The 19,491-nt window shown below is 41.4% G+C and overlaps 1 protein-coding gene across 1 annotated transcript in view; it reads right to left on the bottom strand.

Annotated features, from left to right (window-relative positions):
- Positions 1–19,491, bottom strand: part of esyt2a (extended synaptotagmin-like protein 2a) — a 148,792-nt gene that overhangs the window by 17,966 nt on the left and 111,335 nt on the right. Inside the window, exons 9-14 of the mRNA XM_083653608.1 lie at positions 11,796–11,916; positions 9,084–9,260; positions 7,088–7,173; positions 5,633–5,681; positions 3,257–3,346; positions 1,986–2,081 (exon numbers count right to left, since the gene is read on the bottom strand). Coding sequence (XP_083509734.1) covers positions 1,986–2,081; positions 3,257–3,346; positions 5,633–5,681; positions 7,088–7,173; positions 9,084–9,260; positions 11,796–11,916 — 619 coding nt within the window. The remainder of the gene's footprint in view (positions 1–1,985; positions 2,082–3,256; positions 3,347–5,632; positions 5,682–7,087; positions 7,174–9,083; positions 9,261–11,795; positions 11,917–19,491) is intronic.

Raw genomic sequence — 19,491 nt, 5'->3', positions numbered from 1 at the left:
CCAGACAATGTTTTAGGTCGCTTTCACATATAAGCTGTTTGGTCTGCTTTAAACGCGTCAAAGTTTGTTTCCTTGAAAGTTTGGTGCTTGTGACAAATTGCTGTGTGAAAGTGAACCAGACCAAATGAAAATAGCAACAATGTTGCAACTTCACCCGCCCGAATCGCAGCGAGTCCACCAGCTTATATGTGAAAGATACCTTAATGCAATTGATCTAACTGGATTGTGAAAACATTAATTACAGCATTAATGTGCTTTCTTCAACAAATCAGTCATTCGTCAAAATAGCGAAAGAAGGATGCTTTTGAGAGTTCCTGAAAGAAAACTCCTGGCTTTTGTTTCCTCGAGTTCGGTTCTGTTTTTTCCTGCCACGTTCCTCATCTTTTCTGTCAGTCAAACTAACAAACAACATTCAGAACAAACAAAATGTAGATATTTAACCCGTACACAAGCTGGTGGGCAGCATGCTCATCAGGCTCAAAGGTTCACCCTTTGTTCTTGCTTTTATAAAAACCAAACACAATCATAAGTCGACAGGATGCAGAAAACAGCCGGCGGACTCACAAATAAGGTCCTATAGAGAGAGGCGGTGTTCTCACAAAACACCAGGCCCGCCGCCCGCCTCTCCTTTAAGTAGCCAGAGCCCAAGTCCCCCTCAAAGACGCTCTTCAGAGGGAGGAGGGGTGCAGAGGAGACAAGCAGAGAAGGAGAAGAAGGAGAAGAAGAAGAAGAGGCTGAAAAGAGACATGTGAGGTCTACACTGGAGATCCATGCCAAGTACAAACTTCTAAAGAATCAGGTTGATAATGCTAGAAGATACCAGACAAGACAACCTCAGCTTCTTTTTTCATCTTAAAGGTAGTATTAGTTATGTGTTAGCCTTGTAAAAGCATCATGAGCACGTTAACTCACATTCTGTTTCACTCCATGGATCAGTCTGGACTTATAGTTGTCCACATCCATTTCCAGAAATTACAATGTAACCGGGCCAATCAGGGATGCCACTGGCATAACAGTAATGGTGTGTGTGTGTATATATATGTATATGTATATGTGTATGTATATATATGTATATGTGTGTGTATGTATGTATGTATGTATATATATATATATATATATATATATATATATATATATATACATACTATATATATACATACTATATATATATATATATATATATATATTATAATTACTGTAAATAAAATCGGCCTTTAGCAGATGGTGAAAGGAGAGAAATCACATCCTCATGTTGATCCTCTTCACATGAGGGGAGGGCGGGCAGGAAAAGCAACTGGGCTTATGGGAAATGTAGTCTTAATGTAGAGAAACGATTGAACAAACAATACTACTGCTGTGAGATAGAGGAGACAACCAACCATTTGTTTACAGTAATTATACCAAGATATCACAATTAATTTGACAATGACTGCTGCTTAAAAATTCTACAAGTAGAACTTTTAAAGAATCGGTTTTGTGCTCAAATGCACATCTTAACTTGAATGATCTTCTATTCTTACAAATGATGTGTCTATGGAGATCTATGGCTGTATTGTATGTAGCTGTGATTTAATATACATTTTATTTTACTGCTATGACTGTCATGCTAATCATCATTCAAGTTCAAGTTTATTTTTGCACAATTTACACAATTTGCAATAGCAAGAAGCAACAGGAGTAGAGCACTGAGTCTCTGGGTGCAATATCTATGTGTTCCCTACCCCTGTTATGCATATAAGAGTAGCATACTGTAGGATCTTTGAAAAACATCGTTTGTAACAAAGCAAAGGACACAGTCTCTATGAGAAAATAATTGATGGTGAAGAAGCATGAGCAGAGAAGCAGGCAGGACAGTGGAGAAGAGGCAGTCTGTGGTGAACCTGCTGGACCAGACAGTAGTAACAGGCAGGGCAAGGAACCTGGAACTGTTACCTCTAGTTACATTCACTGGTTCAAACATTACCTGGAACGGCTGGCTGACTTACCGGCAGGTTCCGGGCTGAGTCCAGGAAGACGACCAGCAGGGCGGAGGACAGGCCGTCGTTGGCGTGGCCGCGATCCGCCTTGATGCTCGTCAACGCCTGCCGAGAAGAAATAGATCCGTTAAAAATATTTAGGATACTTCTGTATAGGGATGGGCATTTCTAGCAAAAACACTATTCGAAATTCGCTGGCCAAATTCGAATTTAATTCGAAATTCGAAAATAAAAATAAAAATGTAAAAAAAATTAAAAATGTAATTTTTTTTTTTTTTTGTGGGTGAAATGTTGCATTGTCTCCCCTGATTCTAAGTCTACGGCTTTATTAATTAATATAAAAAGCTTCTGCTGTGGATTTTTAGCTCAAACAAGCATTGCACCACTGAAGTAAAGAACATGTTACATGACATTGACATTTTCGCAAATAAAAAACAGTTTTGACAATCATGAGTGGTTCATTAAATATTTAGTAGGCTCAGGTCTGAGTGCCAAAGGGGTGCCAAAGTCACCCCCTCTCCCTCTTCATGGGATTTCATCCACCATTCATTTTTCCATAAACCTTGCTTAAAATGCTTATAAAAATTGTTTTACTTGCTCAAACCAAGCGATTTGACTATACTTAGAATCAGGGGAGACAATGCAACATTTCACTCAAAAATTTTTTTTTTTTTTTTTTTTTCGAATTTCGAATTTCAATAATAAAAGTCGACCTTGATAATAACAACGATTATTCGAAAATTCGAAATTCGATGCCCATCCCTACTTCTGTACAACATGCAAAAACATTTCCACAAAGTAGAATAAATTGAATTTGACAATACAATAAAGTAAAGTAACGTGTTAAAACTCTTAAAAAACTCAAAATGAGAAAAGATTATGTGACATTTTGAATATTTGTTGGCTATATTTCATCACTAGGAAGTCATATAAAAACCCTTAATAATTAATGTAATTATAATCAAGTCAGTAATGAATAATAATGATAATGAGGAAATAATGAACTAAATTTCATCAGATCCCCCGCCCCCCCCCACCAATGTGAGATGATGTTCAGATCGATCAAGATCGGTGTAGCATGGTTCAAATGCAAAGTATAGTTCCAGTTATACTTGATAGTATAACTGGAACACACACACACTCTCTCACTCACACACACACACACACACACACACACACACACACACACACACAAATAATAATTTTCATTATATAATGTATGCTGTTTTGGAAATGATCTGTTTAAGTCAATCTATGTGTGTAAGTGCAGCGTGTGGTACCTGGTCCAGCATGTCTGCTGTGGGCAGCAGAGACAGCCACTCTAGTTTGAGATGCAGTTTTCCTGTGGCCACGTCATCCATCACAAACCACTGCAAACACAGTCCAGTTTCATCATTAATAACACCAACATATTTATACACAACTTTAACCAGTGCAAACACAGTCCAGTTTCATCATTAATAACGTCAACATATTTATACACAACTTTAACCAGTGCAAACACAGTCCAGTGTCATCATTAATAACGTCAACATATTTATACACAACTTTAACCAGTGCAAACACAGTCCAGTGTCATCATTAATAACGTCAACATATTTATACACAACTTTAACCAGTGCAAACACAGTCCAGTTTCATCATTAATAACACCAACATATTTATACACAACTTTAACCAGTGCAAACACAGTCCAGTGTCATCATTAATAACGTCAACATATTTATACACAACTTCAACCAGTGCAAACACAGTCCAGTTTCATCATTAATAACAACAACATATTTATACACAACTTTAACCAGTGCAAACACAGTCCAGTTTCATCATTAATAACGTCAACATATTTATACACAACTTTAACCAGTGCAAACACAGTCCAGTTTCATCATTAATAACGGCAACATATTTATACACAACTTTAACCAGTGCAAACACAGTCCAGTTTCATCATTAATAACGCCAACATATTTATACACAACTTTAACCAGTGCAAACACAGTCCAGTTTCATCATTAATAACGCCAACATATTTATACACAACTTTAACCAGTGCAAACACAGTCCAGTTTCATCATTAATAACGCCAACATATTTATACACAACTTTAACCAGTGCAAACACAGTCCAGTTTCATCATTAATAACACCAACATATTTATACACAACTTTAACCAGTGCAAACACAGTCCAGTTTCATCATTAATAACACCAACATATTTATACACAACTTTAACCAGTGCAAACACAGTCCAGTGTCATCATTAATACCACCAACATATTTATACACAACTTTAACCAGTGCAAACACAGTCCAGTTTCATCATTAATAACACCAACATATTTATACACAACTTTAACCAGTGCAAACACAGTCCAGTGTCATCATTTTGTCATCTTTGTTGTTCTTTGTTGTCATCTATGTGTGTCCGTCATCTTTTGTGCTCTGTGAAACAGCCTTGGGTTCCTTGAAAGGCGCTATATAAATCCAAGCTATTATTATTATTATTATTAATAACGTCAACATATTTATACACAACTTTAACCAGTGCAAACACAGTCCAGTGTCATTAATAACGTCAACATATTTATACACAACTTTAACCAGTGCAAACAAACACAGTCCAGTGTCATCATTAATAACACCAACATATTTATACACAACTTTAACAAGTGCAAACACAGTCCAGTGTCATCATTAATAACACCAACATATTCATACACAACTTTAACCAGTGCAAACACAGTCCAGTGTCATCATTAATAACACCAACATATTTATACACAACTTTAACCAGTGCAAACACAGTCCAGTTTCATCATTAATAACGCCAACATATTTATACACAACTTTAACCAGTGCAAACACAGTCCAGTTTCATCATTAATAACGCCAACATATTTATACACAACTTTAACCAGTGCAAACACAGTCCAGTGTCATCATTAATAACGCATAAGAAGGTTATGGGTTTGAATCTCCTCCCCGGTCCTTTCTGTTTGGAGTTTGCATGTTCTCCATGTGTTTGTGTGGGTTTCTGCCAGGTGCTCCGGTTTCCTCCCACAGTCTAAAGATATGTTGTGTTTGTCTAGTATCATAATGCAATCTAGTAAAATGTGTAGTATGTATATGATGTATGTAACCTATGTTGTGTGTAGTTATATGATGTACACAGTAATATATGACTGTGATTATGCTGTGTAAAGCCGTTCGAGACATGCTTATGTGATATGGGGCAGTGGTGGCCTAACGGTTAGAGAAGCGAGCTTGTGACCGGATGGTCATCGGTTCAATCCCCGGGACCAGCAGGATAAATCTGGCTGGGGAAAGTGAAAAGGCAGTGCTTGCCCCTCCCTCATTACCACCACTGAGGTGCCCTTGAGCAAGGCCCTTAACCCCAACTGCTCAGCTGATCAGTGGCCAGCAGATCAGACTGTGGATGTACTGGTCAGCTTCCAGGTATGAATGCGTGTGTGAATGTGAACAGTGCACTACTGAAAAAGAGAGCATTACTCCCAGTCAGACTTCCCCTGTATACATAAAAAAATAAAAAATAAAATAAAATAAAATAAAATAAACATAACTGAGCGCAACTGAATTCAGTGGGCTAGAAAATGCACAGAAATAAGATTGAGAGAAGAAGAGATGCAGATTACCTCATCAACCTTCTGTTCCTTCTGGAGCTCGGCCATGTCGATCATCAGACTGAAACACAAGTCACAAGAAGACAAAACTGACCAACTCATCATAAGTGAGCGCGTCTGAATAAGTTACACCGCGGAGGCAGATCGTCTATTTTGTAAAGGGCTTTCAGACGACTGACTGGGAGTTAATGGAAATGAAATCCTGATGCACTCAGCCTGTCGTGCTAAATCCCGACGCACTTTGCCTGGCACCTTAAATCCTGACGCGCTCAGCCTGGCTCGTTATATCCCGATGTGCACAGCCTGGCTCATTAAATCCTGACGCACTCAGCCTGGTTCGTTAAATCCTGATGCGCTCAGCCTGGCTCGTTAAATCCTGACGTGCTCAGCCTGGCTCGTTAAATTCTGACGCACTCAGCCTGGTTCGTTAAATCCTGATGCGCTCAGCCTGGCTCGTTAAATCCTGATGCGCTCAGCCTGGCTCGTTAAATCCTGACGTGCACAGCCTGAGACTGGCTCGTTAAATTCTGACGCACTCAGCCTGGTTCGTTAAATCCTGATGCGCTCAGCCTGGCTCGTTAAATCCTGACGCGCTCAGCCTGGCTCGTTAAATCCTGACCGCTCAGCATGGCTCGTTATATCCCGATGCGCTCAAACTGGCTCAAAATCTCATTATATAAGGCGGGAGATGTTTGCGAAGAAATCCTGTCTGATTGTGATATGTGATGCGTGGAAAAGTCACTCGATAAGCTTGGAAGTAAATGAGTAAACTCAGTAAATAACTGTGCAATATATGACTTATAGCCTTGTTTACAATCCAGCGTGGCTTACATATACTTATACTGTACATAGATATACAATTGTTTTTTTCTTAGATAGTATTTATGACAGTTTACACCACACTTAGCCTATTATTGTAAACTTGTAAATAACAGTTAATCTGTTTAAATGTACCTCTGTCAACTCACTGTCCTTGTTTGTTTTACCTTGTAACTATGCACACTGAGAGCAAAGTAAACTGGAGTCAAATTCCTTGTATGTCTACATACTTAGCCAATAAAGCTGATTCTGGTTCTGAACTGATGCATCTATATACATGGACAGTGTACAGTATATTCACTATCAATAATATAGTTTATTATAAGTATTAAGGACCTGTACTGTGTGTCAGTATGTGCTCTGAAACTGTTCTAAGTCGCCAATATCCACCAAATCCTGCCCAAATACTATACTTAGACATGAGTAGATATATGGTAAAGAACATTAAAATGTGTGGAATACTACGACAGGTAACAGGAGTCACTCCACTAAATGTCTGTAACCATAGTAATGTTTACTTCAGACCAATATGGCGGCTACCATCACCATCACTTTCAGTTTCAGTTTACTTCAGTTTTCAGTCAATTTATCCACAAGATCTTAATAAGCCATCACTGACCGCAGCGTCATTTTCACTTTTCACAGTACCTTCCCAAGAAGTCGTCTTTATCTGTGTCTTCATCAAACAGCTCGATCTCAAGCTGCTGTGTGCCTGCGTGTTCGTACACCAAGGCCTGCAAAAAAACCACACATTTCATTCATATTATCTTCAACCACACTAAACATTAGGGTTGTCAAAAGAATCGATACTATCGAAAAGTATCAATACAACATTTTTGAAACGGATACAACACTCATTTGCAACAGTTTCGATACCATCAGTGCATTCTCTTTATGAAAAATCACTGATTTTTCCCTCCCTATCATTGGTGGGTATATCTTGCTTCAACAAGCTCAACATGGTCTGATAGGCTGATGGCTAGAGCATGGGTAGCCTGCTGTCAGTGCAAAGTTGTAATGACTTTTATCGGGCCTAGATTATGCCTCTGTCCGTCCATCTGTCTAACTTTATTTTTGATGTGTCGTCATCACGTGGTATCGACTCGAGTATCGATATTTTCCTGGGTATCGAAGTAGAAATTCTAGTATCGTGACATCCCTACTAAACATGAAGGATGAGAGGATGAGAGGATTTCTCTCTGCTGAACAGTTTGAGTAGATTTTCCATGACAGGAATATACTGATGTTTTGGCAAATAAAAAATCCATAACACATTGTTTAAAGCTGAATTTGCACATATAGATTTAGATTATGTGGGGAAGTAACTATTGAATTACACATTTGCACAGGATTATAACAGCGCTGAAATTACTTAAATGTCTTGGATCCTGAGGTATAGGGTCAATATATTTGACAATTTGTCACTTTAAAGTCGAACTGAACCTGTTCGTCACGTGCATAATGAGTCCGTTTCAGACTGAAAACATAGTTTGTCTAAGATGACAGGTTGAGAGGCGGGTCATAGTATCATGTCGATGATTTTATTTGACAATTCTGGGGACTGGATTGGGCAATTTGATAGTACTGGGTGACGTCAGCAAACTGTAAATTACAGTTATCAATGAAATCTTGAAAAACGAACTTTTGATGTGAAAAAGTGTGAAAAACTAAAGAAATTAGATTGTTGTGATTTTGTTTGCATACATTATTAAATAGGTGCACTGCATACCCAGGTATTTGAACTAAAAGAAAAGAAAAGTAATTATTGGGTTCAGCTCAACTTTAAGAATTAGCACAGCCAAACATTACATTTTGTGTGAAGAAAAAGAAGGAGAAATTACATCTTAAATTAGAATTGGAGACACAATGGATTCGAGTTTTCAGTCACAGTTATTGTGTGTGTGTGTGTGTGTGTGTGTGTGTGTCTAGTCTCGCTGGCCAGCCTCCTCTCCCTTCCGTCCGAGGAGTCTGGCGCCACAGGTCTCCATAACTGGGATAAACCCTCCCCTGCTCTACTCTGCTCTCCCATTGGAGGCGTCGGTTTCAGACGTTGCCGGATTTCCGCTCCCCCCTTAAGAAGCTCTGTCATTGGCTCCGACCACGTCAATCAGAGTGGCTTCCGCTCCCTCCTCCCTGTGTGTCGCTGTAAATAGTCCCCTGCCGCCTCAGGGAAAACAACAACGCTAACTAGCTAGCAAGCTAACGGTAGAAACCTACACGCTAGCTCGTTGCTACACGCTGAAAACGGCAAGTTGGATTGTTTGAAACTACTTTCCAAGGGCACTGCCCATCACAATCCCACTATGGAGACCTGCGGCGCCAGACGAAAGGGAGAGGAGGCTGGCCAGCGAGACTACAGTTATGGAGACATCCCAGGCTCAATAAACATATATAACTATGCACCAATGCCTCCTCATCCTTGTTGTGTCAACACATTGACAGACTAAAATTAAGACATTTTCTGCATATTTTTTATTTGATTTTAGTTCGTTTTGTAAGCAGACAATTTCGTTTGAGTGCACTGTTAGTAATATGAACAGAGATTTACATTTCCATGTCCGTAGTCGTGCAACCCCTACTACTGCACCTTTAGAATAAAGTGCTTCTAGTTGTGCTTGGTACGCACAGTCCCGACGTCTCTCACCTCGTACACCTCGTTCCACTTGGGGTGCACGGTCTCGTGGATGACCTTGCTCTGGAACAGCTGGTTGCCGATCTGGATGACGCCGTAGGGGTCGGACTTGCCTTTGATCAGCCCTCCCAGGAACTTGTCCTTCCCCAACAGGTCCTGGGCCTCCAGGAAGTGGATCCGCAGCACACCCTGAGGGGACAGACCGACCACAGAGAGCGTCAGACACGCCCTGTGAGGGGACAGACTGACCACAGACAGTGTCAGACACGCCCTGTGAGGGGACAGACTGACCACAGAGAGAGTCAGACATGCCCTGTGAGGGGACAGACTGACCACAGAGAGTCAGACACGCCCTGTGAGGGGACAGACTGACCACAGAGAGTCAGACACGCCCTGTGAGGGGACAGACTGACCACAGAGAGTCAGACACGCCCTGTGAGGGGACAGACTGACCACAGAGAGCATCAGACATGCTCTGCGAGGGGCGAGACTGACACCAACTCCCAAGCTATCTAATTAATGTTCGCTATCTAACCTGTAGGGATGCACTGATATGAAAGGTTTGGCCAATACGATAACTGATATTATGATATGCATACTTTCTACGGATTATTGTTATTATTGGGTTTCTGAGGTAGAGCCGAAGCATAAGTCCAGATAGGGTTTCTTGTCTCTACCTGCACATTGTTTTGTTGTCTTCGTTTTGTCTGTTTCTGATTTTAAATGTGCACTGGATCACCTAAATGGATCGGAAGTTTAATGAAACCACCATTAATGTCTTGCTTGCACCTGTGTTACTTCCTGCCTTTTAGACACAAAATGGTTGAATTGGGTGGGAAGTGAAAAAGTGTTCACATTGATGTAATAGTGGAGCAGATTAAATGCACTTTTTAAAGTAAGATCGTTCACATCACAAGTGGAAAGAACGAAGTACCAACATTGGCACAAATACTCTTTAGGCATTGTTCCTTTGATAAAACCTATTAGGCAGCTGAAACAGTGTGCTGCCATTACTGTCTTCCTGCATCTCTGTAAAAAACGTTAAGTTTAGAAGCCACAATATTGTTATAATATCAACAACTAGACAACAGATATCAACAGCTGCTGGTATTATCGGCAGCGTTTTGAGCCTGGCGAACACTTAGTTAACAAATGTAGCTAACGGTTAACAGGTAGCTAACGCCAGAGGCTAACTCTAGCTTACTGCAGTGATTCCCAAACTGCGGGTCGCGGCCCACTAGTGGGTCATGGAGGTACTGCAGGTGGGCCGCGAGTGGTCTTCCAACACTCCCGATTTTCGTGGGTAATCAAATGGCTTTTGCAGGGTCATTTTTAAAGCTACATCCTGTTATCAGAAACTAGAAGACCTAAGGCATCTATTGCTACCAAGCAATATATGCTAGCTTGTCGGGAAGGGGGCTAAATAATGCTCCAAACATAGGTTAAATTTGGGCGAGGGAAAACCATTTCAAAAGGGTTCCTTGTCAAGTCAAGTCAAGTCAAGTGTATTTGTATAGCACATTTCATACACAGAGGCAATTCAAAGTGCTTCACATAAAATGGTTGACACAAGGAAATAAAAGAATAGTTGACCTCTCAGCTCAATTTATCTGAATGAAAATTGGTCTAATGGTTACCACAAGTCTAACACAATAATAGCTTTTGGATTGATTTCTTCTGTTGTTGATAATCACATTAGTTTAGTTTATTGGACAGTTGATACAATACATGATGAAAAAATAAGTCACGCATCATAAACATGTCAAGGATATCACAAAAAGTCAAAGACTTATTTCCGTTGTGGTCCTTGGTCTCAAAACGTACATTTTGTCTCAACAAATGTGTTACACATGCAAATGATGAGTAAAGGGGGAGAAAATGTTGCCAATGTGCTTTTGGGTATTTTGCTGAAATGTTTTTGTATGTGGATGGATGATTAATTTCTCTTATGCCCAAGTTCACCTGCTCTGTTAATGAAATAAAAAATATATAATATAAAAAACATATCGGGAAATACATCATCTTAGTCTCGTGTGTTGATCAGAGTTGTGATTAAAGGGTTGGGTAGGGCACGGAAGATTTTCAGATTTCAAAGTAGGCCTTAAGTTTTTGAACCCCTGGCTGACTGTATTTACTGTCTATCATATACGTCATACCATTATTATGTCTGACGTCATCACCTGTTTTTAGCAACAGCTTATTTTTTGTAACTTTGAACACAAAATTAGGTTATTTGTCAAAAATAAATAAATGCTAACGAACAGTGTGGCTAATCAACAGAGCAGGTCACAACACACAACATATCTTAAAAATGACCAAATACACTGGAGGGGGCCTTAAGCAGAGACGTTTAATTCACAAAATATCACAATATTCAATATGATCAAATATTGGCCCAAGCCAAGTCTGTGTATAATCAAGCATGATTTGATGTTGGCACATGTTTGCATTTGAACAACTGACTAATGAGAGAGAGAGAGACTCTGGGGACCACAATGGAAATAAGCCCTAGGGCTTTATTGTGTTTTTATCCTCGGTGATTTCCTGTGATGTTGGTTTTTAACTTATGTTTGATATTTGGTGCTTGTCCACTTCTTTGTTCTTTTTATCTTATCACCAAATAAATTAATTCATTCAGAGAGAGAGAGAGAGAGAGAGAGAGAGTGAGAGTGTGTGTGTGTGTGTGTGTGTGCACGTGCGTGCGTGCGTGCGTGTGTGTGTCACCTTGGGCATGGGGAAGCGTAGCTGGGCCAGCTGGGCGTCTCCCACCAGGGGGATGGTGATGCGGTTGGGCAGAACCAGGTAGCTGTAGATGATGTCCTGGATGATGTTATCACACAAACCACTGAGAGAGAGAGAGAGAGAGAGAGAGAGAGGAGGGAGGAGAGAGGGAGGGAGAGAGAGAGAGAGAGAGAGAGAGAGAGGAGGGAGGAGAGAGGGAGGGAGAGAGAGAGAGAGAGAGAGAGAGAGGAGGGGAGGGAGAGAGGGGGGAGAGGGAGAGAGAGAGAGGAGGGAGGAGAGAGGGAGAGAGAGAGGGGGAGAGGGAGAGAGAGAGAGGAGGGAGGAGAGAGAGAGGGGGAGAGGGAGAGAGAGAGGGGGAGAGGGAGAGAGAGAGAGAGGAGGGAGGAGAGGGGGAGAGGGAGTGGTGAGAGAGGGAGAGAGAGGAGGGAGGAGAGGGGGAGAGGGAGTGGTGAGAGAGGGAGAGAGAGGAGGGAGGAGAGGGGGAGAGAGAGAGGGGGGAGAGGGAGAGAGAGAACGGTGGGAGAGGGGTGGGGAGGGAGAGTAGAAAGCAGAAGAGACAAAATCATTATTTTGCACATTGCACTGTCTAATGTGATTCATTATTCATTCATTACACCCGGCCGGTTGTATTGAAAGGTCTTGATTTTGGCTTCACCACATTTCAGACCCCAGTTCATCACCTGGAGCTAGATAACTGAATGCTCTCAAGGAAACCCGTTTTTGTCTATGGGCCAAAATGTCTGGCAAATCTCAATTCACGACCCACGTCACTTTTCCCCAAGCCAACTAGATGTTTAGGACAGAACAGGACAAGCCAACTAGACGTTTAGGACAGGACAGGACAAGCCAACTAGATGTTTAGGACAGAACAGGACAAGTCAACTAGATGTTTAGGACAGAACAGGACAAGCCAACTAGACGTTTAGGACAGAACAGGACAAGCCAACTAGACGTTTAGGACAGAACAGGACAAGCCAACTAGATGTTTAGGACAGAACAGGACAAGTCAACTAGACATTTAGGACAGAACAGGACAAGCCAACTAGATGTTTAGGACAGAACAGGACAAGTCAACTAGACGTTTAGGACAGAACAGGACAAGCCAACTAGACGTTTAGGACAGAACAGGACAAGCCAACTAGACGTTTAGGACAGAACAGGACAAGCCAACTAGATGTTTAGGACAGAACAGGACAAGCCAACTAGACGTTTAGGACAGGACAGGACAAGCCAACTAGACGTTTAGGACAGAACAGGACAAGCCAACTAGACGTTTAGGACAGAACAGGACAAGCCAACTAGATGTTTAGGACAGAACAGGACAAGTCAACTAGACATTTAGGACAGAACAGGACAAGCCAACTAGATGTTTAGGACAGAACAGGACAAGTCAACTAGACGTTTAGGACAGAACAGGACAAGCCAACTAGACGTTTAGGACAGAACAGGACAAGCCAACTAGACGTTTAGGACAGAACAGGACAAGCCAACTAGATGTTTAGGACATAACAGGACAAGTCAACTAGACGTTTAGGACAGAACAGGACAAGCCAACTAGACGTTTAGGACAGAACAGGACAAGCCAACTAGATGTTTAGGACAGAACAGGACAAGACAACTAGATGTTTAGGACAGAACAGGACAAGACAACTAGATGTTTAGGACAGAACAGGACAAGACAACTAGATGTTTAGGACAGAACAGGACAAGCCAACTAGATGTTTAGGACAGAACAGGACAAGCCAACTAGACGTTTAGGACAGAACAAGACACCAAATGCTGCTTTCCTGTAGAACAGATGAACCTACCAGGCACTTTCACCATTTACCACCCAACTACTGTACTACACGCTAGGCTATCTAGACAAGAGTTCGGAATGCTTCACTCCTTCTGTTGTTTGATGATTATGATTCATTGTTCTATTGGGTTTGAATTATTTGTCTAAAGTCTAATCCAAAAACGCCACGGTGAGTCTACTGAAAAACTGTGCAAGCACCAACGTAATCCAGGATGGATGGGCGTTATGGTTTTTCTAGTGGATCAGGGAAATCCTCTCAACCATTCATCCCCCGGAAGTGTGAATTGCTCGTCTCAGAACTATGACGTGCAGCGTGCAGCAGGCCTGTGTCTCTAGGCGTTCCCCCTGCTGCCGGGAGGATGCAGACCTGGTGAGACGAAGGAGAGGCTCGGCCGGGAGAACCACAGTGCCTCGACTCTCCATGCACTGATGTTCCGGTCCTTGCGGAGTAGTTCCACAGCAGCGGATTGGGGTTTCTTGGACCCGTCCGCTAGCAACATTGTAGAGGAAGATTAAGTAGTCAGATCCGCTGCTGCTGGGATACAAGCCGAGGCGTAATTAGCCTCAGCTGGGTCACCTGGGCGAGTGTGTATGATGTTGTGAGACCCGAAACACCCAACGACCCCAGGTTACATCACTGATGATGTATCCCAGTTGCATTTAGAAGATGTAGTGTGCAGTATGTCGGGTTAGGGCATATTGCACAGTGAAGCCTGGCCTCCCCTTTGCCAGGCACATCTATCAGATGTATGATTGCACTATAATGTCTGATTTGCTTGATTTACTATTGGGTCTAATGGCCAATGAATTGGGGAGACATAAAAGGATCTCCCCCTGCTGTCCTTTAAAATGTATTGCAGACAGCTAAGCCAATATATGTTATGTGAAGTGATTGCAGGTGTGTTAAACAGACAGGTGTGTGCTGATGGTGAGATGGGGAGCGGTACAGTTTTTTGACCACAGAATAGCAAGTTCTTGGTGATAATTTTTTGTTTGGAAATAGTACATTATGAATGTTTTGCTGCACGCCTGGACTGCAAATAAATATGATTTGAACTTTAACAAAGACCTCTGTACCTAATTGATTGGATGCGAGTCAGAACCCACAACCCCATCAAAGGCAAGTGGCTATTGAACTAATTTTTGTTAAGAAGCCACCACACTTATTCACTATTCTCCATGTAGTGTTGATCATAATAGTGAACTATTTGGGGAACGATCAAATGAGTTTCGGACATCTCACTCTTCTTCTCCTTTGGTAAACATGGCAGCATTGCATTGTGGTATATGAGAGAAAATATAGGATACATTCTCTGTTCACAAGAAATTCAGCTGCATTGTGGGTATTTTGCAGTGGACTACTGTATATAGTCAATCAAATTAAGAGTTGAGAAAACATTGTTGCCTTCATGTGCTGTTTTGATGCAAAAGCTGGAAGATAAATGATAAAAATAAATAAAGATGGAGCTCGTGCAGCTTAACAAGCTCATTAATGACAAACTTAATTCAAACAAATGTTAGTTCAGGCTGGATAACAGCAAACCTTACATAAAGGTGCATGTGTCTGTTTTCTTACTGTTCACTGACACAACTTATTATTAAGTTATGTTGCATCATAACTCAGCACCTCTGGTAGCAACATTTTCCACCTTAATTATTTGACTTTGGAGCACGTTCATGTAAAATAGTAGGACATTTGTTTTACTTTGTTTTTTGTATCCGACAAAAAAGACAAATTTGACGACAAAATACTTTTTCAACACGCAACCAACAAGCAACCATTGGAGTCAGTCCTATTGTAATCTAAGCAGCTAATTGACTGGGAAAATAGTGAAAATGTTTGCAGGTCATTCTCTGTGCTGGTAAAGTAGTAAAAATGTTTGTGGGCCATTCTCGTGCTGGTAAATAGTGAAAATGTTTGCAGGTCATTCTCTGTGCTGGTAAAGTAGTGAAAATGTTTGCAGGTCATTCTCTGTGATGGTAAAGTAGTGAAAATGTTTGTGGGTCATTCTCTGTGCTGGTAAAGTAGTGAAAATGTTTGCAGGTCATTCTCTGTGCTGGTAAAGTAGTGAAAATGTTTGCAGGTCATTCTCTGTGCTGGTAAAGTAGTGAAAATGTTTGCGGGTCATTCTCTGTGCTGGTAAAGTAGTGAAAATGTTTGCAGGTCATTCTCTGTGCTGGTAAAGTAGTGAAAATGTTTGCAGGTCATTCATTCTCTGTGCTGGTAAAGTAGTGAAAATGTTTGCGGGTCATTCTCTGTGCTGGTAAAGTAGTGAGAATGTTTGCAGGTCATTCTCTGTGCTGGTAAATAGTGAAAATGTTTGCAGGTCATTCTCTGTGCTGTTAAATAGTGAAAATGTTTGTGGGTCATTCTCTGTGCTGGTAAAGTAGTGAAAATGTTTGCAGGTCATTCTCTGTGCTGGTAAAGTAGTGAAAATGTTTGCAGGTCATTCTCTGTGCTGGTAAATAGTGAAAATGTTTGTGGGTCATTCTCTGTGCTGGTAAAGTAGTGAAAATGTTTGCGGGTCATTCTCTGTGCTGGTAAAGTAGTGAAAATGTTTGCGGGTCATTCTCTGTGCTGGTAAAGCAGTGAAAATGTTTGCGGGTCATTCTCTGTGCTGATAAAGCAGTGAAAATGTTTGCAGGTCATTCTCTGTGCTGGTAAAGTAGTGAAAATGTTTGCAGGTTATTCTATGTGCTGGTAAAGTAGTGAAAATGTTTGCAGGTCATTCTCTGTGCTGGTAAAGTAGTGAAAATGTTTGCAGGTCATTCTCTGTGCTGGTAAAGTAGTGAAAATGTTTGCAGGTCATTCTCTGTGCTGGTAAAGTAGTGAAAATGTTTGCAGGTCATTCTATGTGCTGGTAAAGTAGTGAAAATGTTTGCAGGTCATTCTCTGTGCTGGTAAAGTAGTGAAAATGTTTGCAGGTCATTCTCTGTGCTGGTAAAGTAGTGAAAATGTTTGCAGGTCATTCTCTGTGCTGGTAAAGTAGTGAAAATGTTTGCGGGTCATTCTCTGTGCTGGTAAAGTAGTGAAAATGTTTGCAGGTCATTCTCTGTGTTGGTAAAGTAGTGAAAATGTTTGCAGGTCATTCTCTGTGCTGGTAAAGTAGTGAAAATGTTTGCAGGTCATTCTCTGTGCTGGTAAAGTAGTGAACATGTTTGCAGGTCATTCTCTGTGCTGGTAAAGTAGTGAAAATGTTTGCAGGTCATTCTCTGTGCTGGTAAAGTAGTGAAAATGTTTGCAGGTCATTCTCTGTGATGGTAAAGTAGTGAAAATGTTTGCAGGTCATTCTCTGTGCTGGTAAAGTAGTGAAAATGTTTGCAGGTCATTCTCTGTGCTGGTAAAGTAGTGAAAATGTTTGCAGGTCATTCTCTGTGCTGGTAAAATAGTGAAAATGTTTGCAGGTCATTCTCTGTGCTGGTAAAGTAGTGAACATGTTTGCAGGTCATTCTCTGTGATGGTAAAGTAGTGAAAATGTTTGCAGGTCATTCTCTGTGCTGGTAAAGTAGTGAAAATGTTTGCAGGTCATTCTCTGTGATGGTAAAGTAGTGAAAATGTTTGCAGGTCATTCTCTGTGCTGGTAAAGTAGTGAAAATGTTTGCAGGTCATTCTCTGTGCTGGTAAAGTAGTGAAAATGTTTGCAGGTCATTCTCTGTGATGGTAAAGTAGTGAAAATGTTTGCAGGTCATTCTCTGTGCTGGTAAAGTAGTGAACATGTTTGCAGGTCATTCTCTGTGCTGGTAAAGTAGTGAAAATGTTTGCAGGTCATTCTCTGTGCTGGTAAAGTAGTGAAAATGTTTGCAGGTCATTCTCTGTGCTGGTAAAGTAGTGAAAATGTTTGCAGGTCATTCTCTGTGATGGTAAAGTAGTGAAAATGTTTGCAGGTCATTATCTGTGCTGGTAATGTTTGGCGGTAGATTCTCAGCCTGGCTGTCACAGAGAGCTGGCCACGCCCCTCTGTCTGCAGCCTGGGCTTGCTGCATGGCATTCTGCACATGTCGCACATGTCACACACACACACACACACACACACACACACACACACACACACACACACACACACACACACACACACACACACACACACACACACACACACACACACACACACACACACGTCTCCAGTTGCAGACACTATTAATATGAGCTCCATGTGTTGACCAACAGGTTGGGAGACAAATGTTCTGGCTTCTTGGCTGATCCACACAGGAAACAGATAGCATCTATTAAGACCTCACTGAAACCCAGCTGGACACTGGGCAGAATGGAACGGGATACGGTGACAGTGTGTACAGTACTGTGTGTGTGTGTTTGTGTGTGTGTGTGTGTGTGTGTGTGTGTGTGTGTGTGTGTGTGTGTGTGTGTGTGTGTCTTTGTGTGATAAGGAGGGAGAGAGAGAGAGAGAGAGAGAGAGAGGAAGTGCCTACATGTATATATTTGCATGCGTGTGAGCATGCACCAAATAATAAAAAGGACTTTAAATGTGAAGCAACTACTTGGTCTCTTTCACATATAAGCTGGTGGCCTCGGTGTGATTCGGGGGGTGAAGTTGGACCGATGGACCGATATATCGGTCGGGCTGTAATTGTCACCCTGCACTAACGTAGGTCCCAAGACTATTCGCTCCGTGAACATAGTCATGTTCGTACTGAGATTGGGAAACAGTTTTTTAAATGCGCTACACAAGAGGAACAATCTGCAGAAACCTGCAAAATTAGACAAACTAATCATCCCTTTTCACCCATTTAAATCTCTTTTGAGTTTGACTGACATTGTGATTGGATCGGTTTTCTTTAAATTGATGTCGTCCCTTATGTTATTCTCTCTGTCCTGGATGTTGTGTCACAGGGTTACGTCGTTGCAGTTGCAACTGCAACTTCGCCCCATTGAAAGAGTTAGCTTATTGTGTGTAAGGTAACCTGTCTGTTGCTGGCAAAGCTTTAAAATACATGGAGAAGTTATCCCGATCAACCATATTTCTATGACAGCTGAACCGCTAGCTGTCACTTTCTGCAACCAGTTCGGCTCCGCCCACAAAACATGTAATCGCTGTTTACAAACACATAAGAGGTCTATAATCTGTTTTTTAATGTAATTGTCTCTACGTTCCAGCTTCTTTCAAGATAAATTATTTTGTTTTTATTGTTCTTACATGATCTGTTGTTGATCTGCTGTAACTTTCATGTTATATTTTTGTACATGGTATATACACTGTACTGTAATCAGGGCATCTTAAAAGACAGCTTGCTCTCAATGGCCTTCCCTAAATAAAGGTTAGAATAATAAATCATAAGTCATTTCACATAGTTTGCCCATCTTCTATATGTCTGTCATGCAAAGTTTGAGTGAGGCCTCTTAACAATTCGCCTTTTCTCCCCTAGAGGGCAGCAGCGTTTTGCACTGAAACACGGCTCTTGTCGGCTGCTACCGGATTAGAATTCCCCATGAGAGAAAGCTGATCCTGGGTCAGTTTTCCACGGGCGTTTCAGGCGGCTATGACTTGGATCTGAGCACCGACAGACTGATCCACGGTCTGCTCGTCATAATCATGTCCAGATGAGAGAGGGACGATGCGGTTGTGCTGCCGATCCCAGCGCCAGAACACACGTCTCATCATGCCTATAAAAGGAGCTTGTTGTGGTGCTGGGAGGAGGTGTGTGTGTGTGTGTGTGTGTGTGTGTGTGTGTGTGTTAAAAACCATGGTGAGACTTATTTGCATAGTGTGCCTACAGAGAGTCTACTCTACACAGAGTATTTGTAACATTTCAACAGCTTATTAGTGGACATTCAACAATTCAACTGTTTTGCTTTGTCTGTAGATGTTTAACAGATTATCTATCGAGTATATGTGATAGTTCATGAACATCATCATCATCATA

This window comes from Poromitra crassiceps (genome assembly GCF_964638095.1).
Source record: "Poromitra crassiceps genome assembly, chromosome: 17".
Classification (NCBI taxonomy): domain Eukaryota; kingdom Metazoa; phylum Chordata; class Actinopteri; order Beryciformes; family Melamphaidae; genus Poromitra; species Poromitra crassiceps.
The sequence above is the reverse complement of the archived record's forward strand: the minus strand, read 5'-3'. Positions and strand labels throughout refer to the sequence as shown.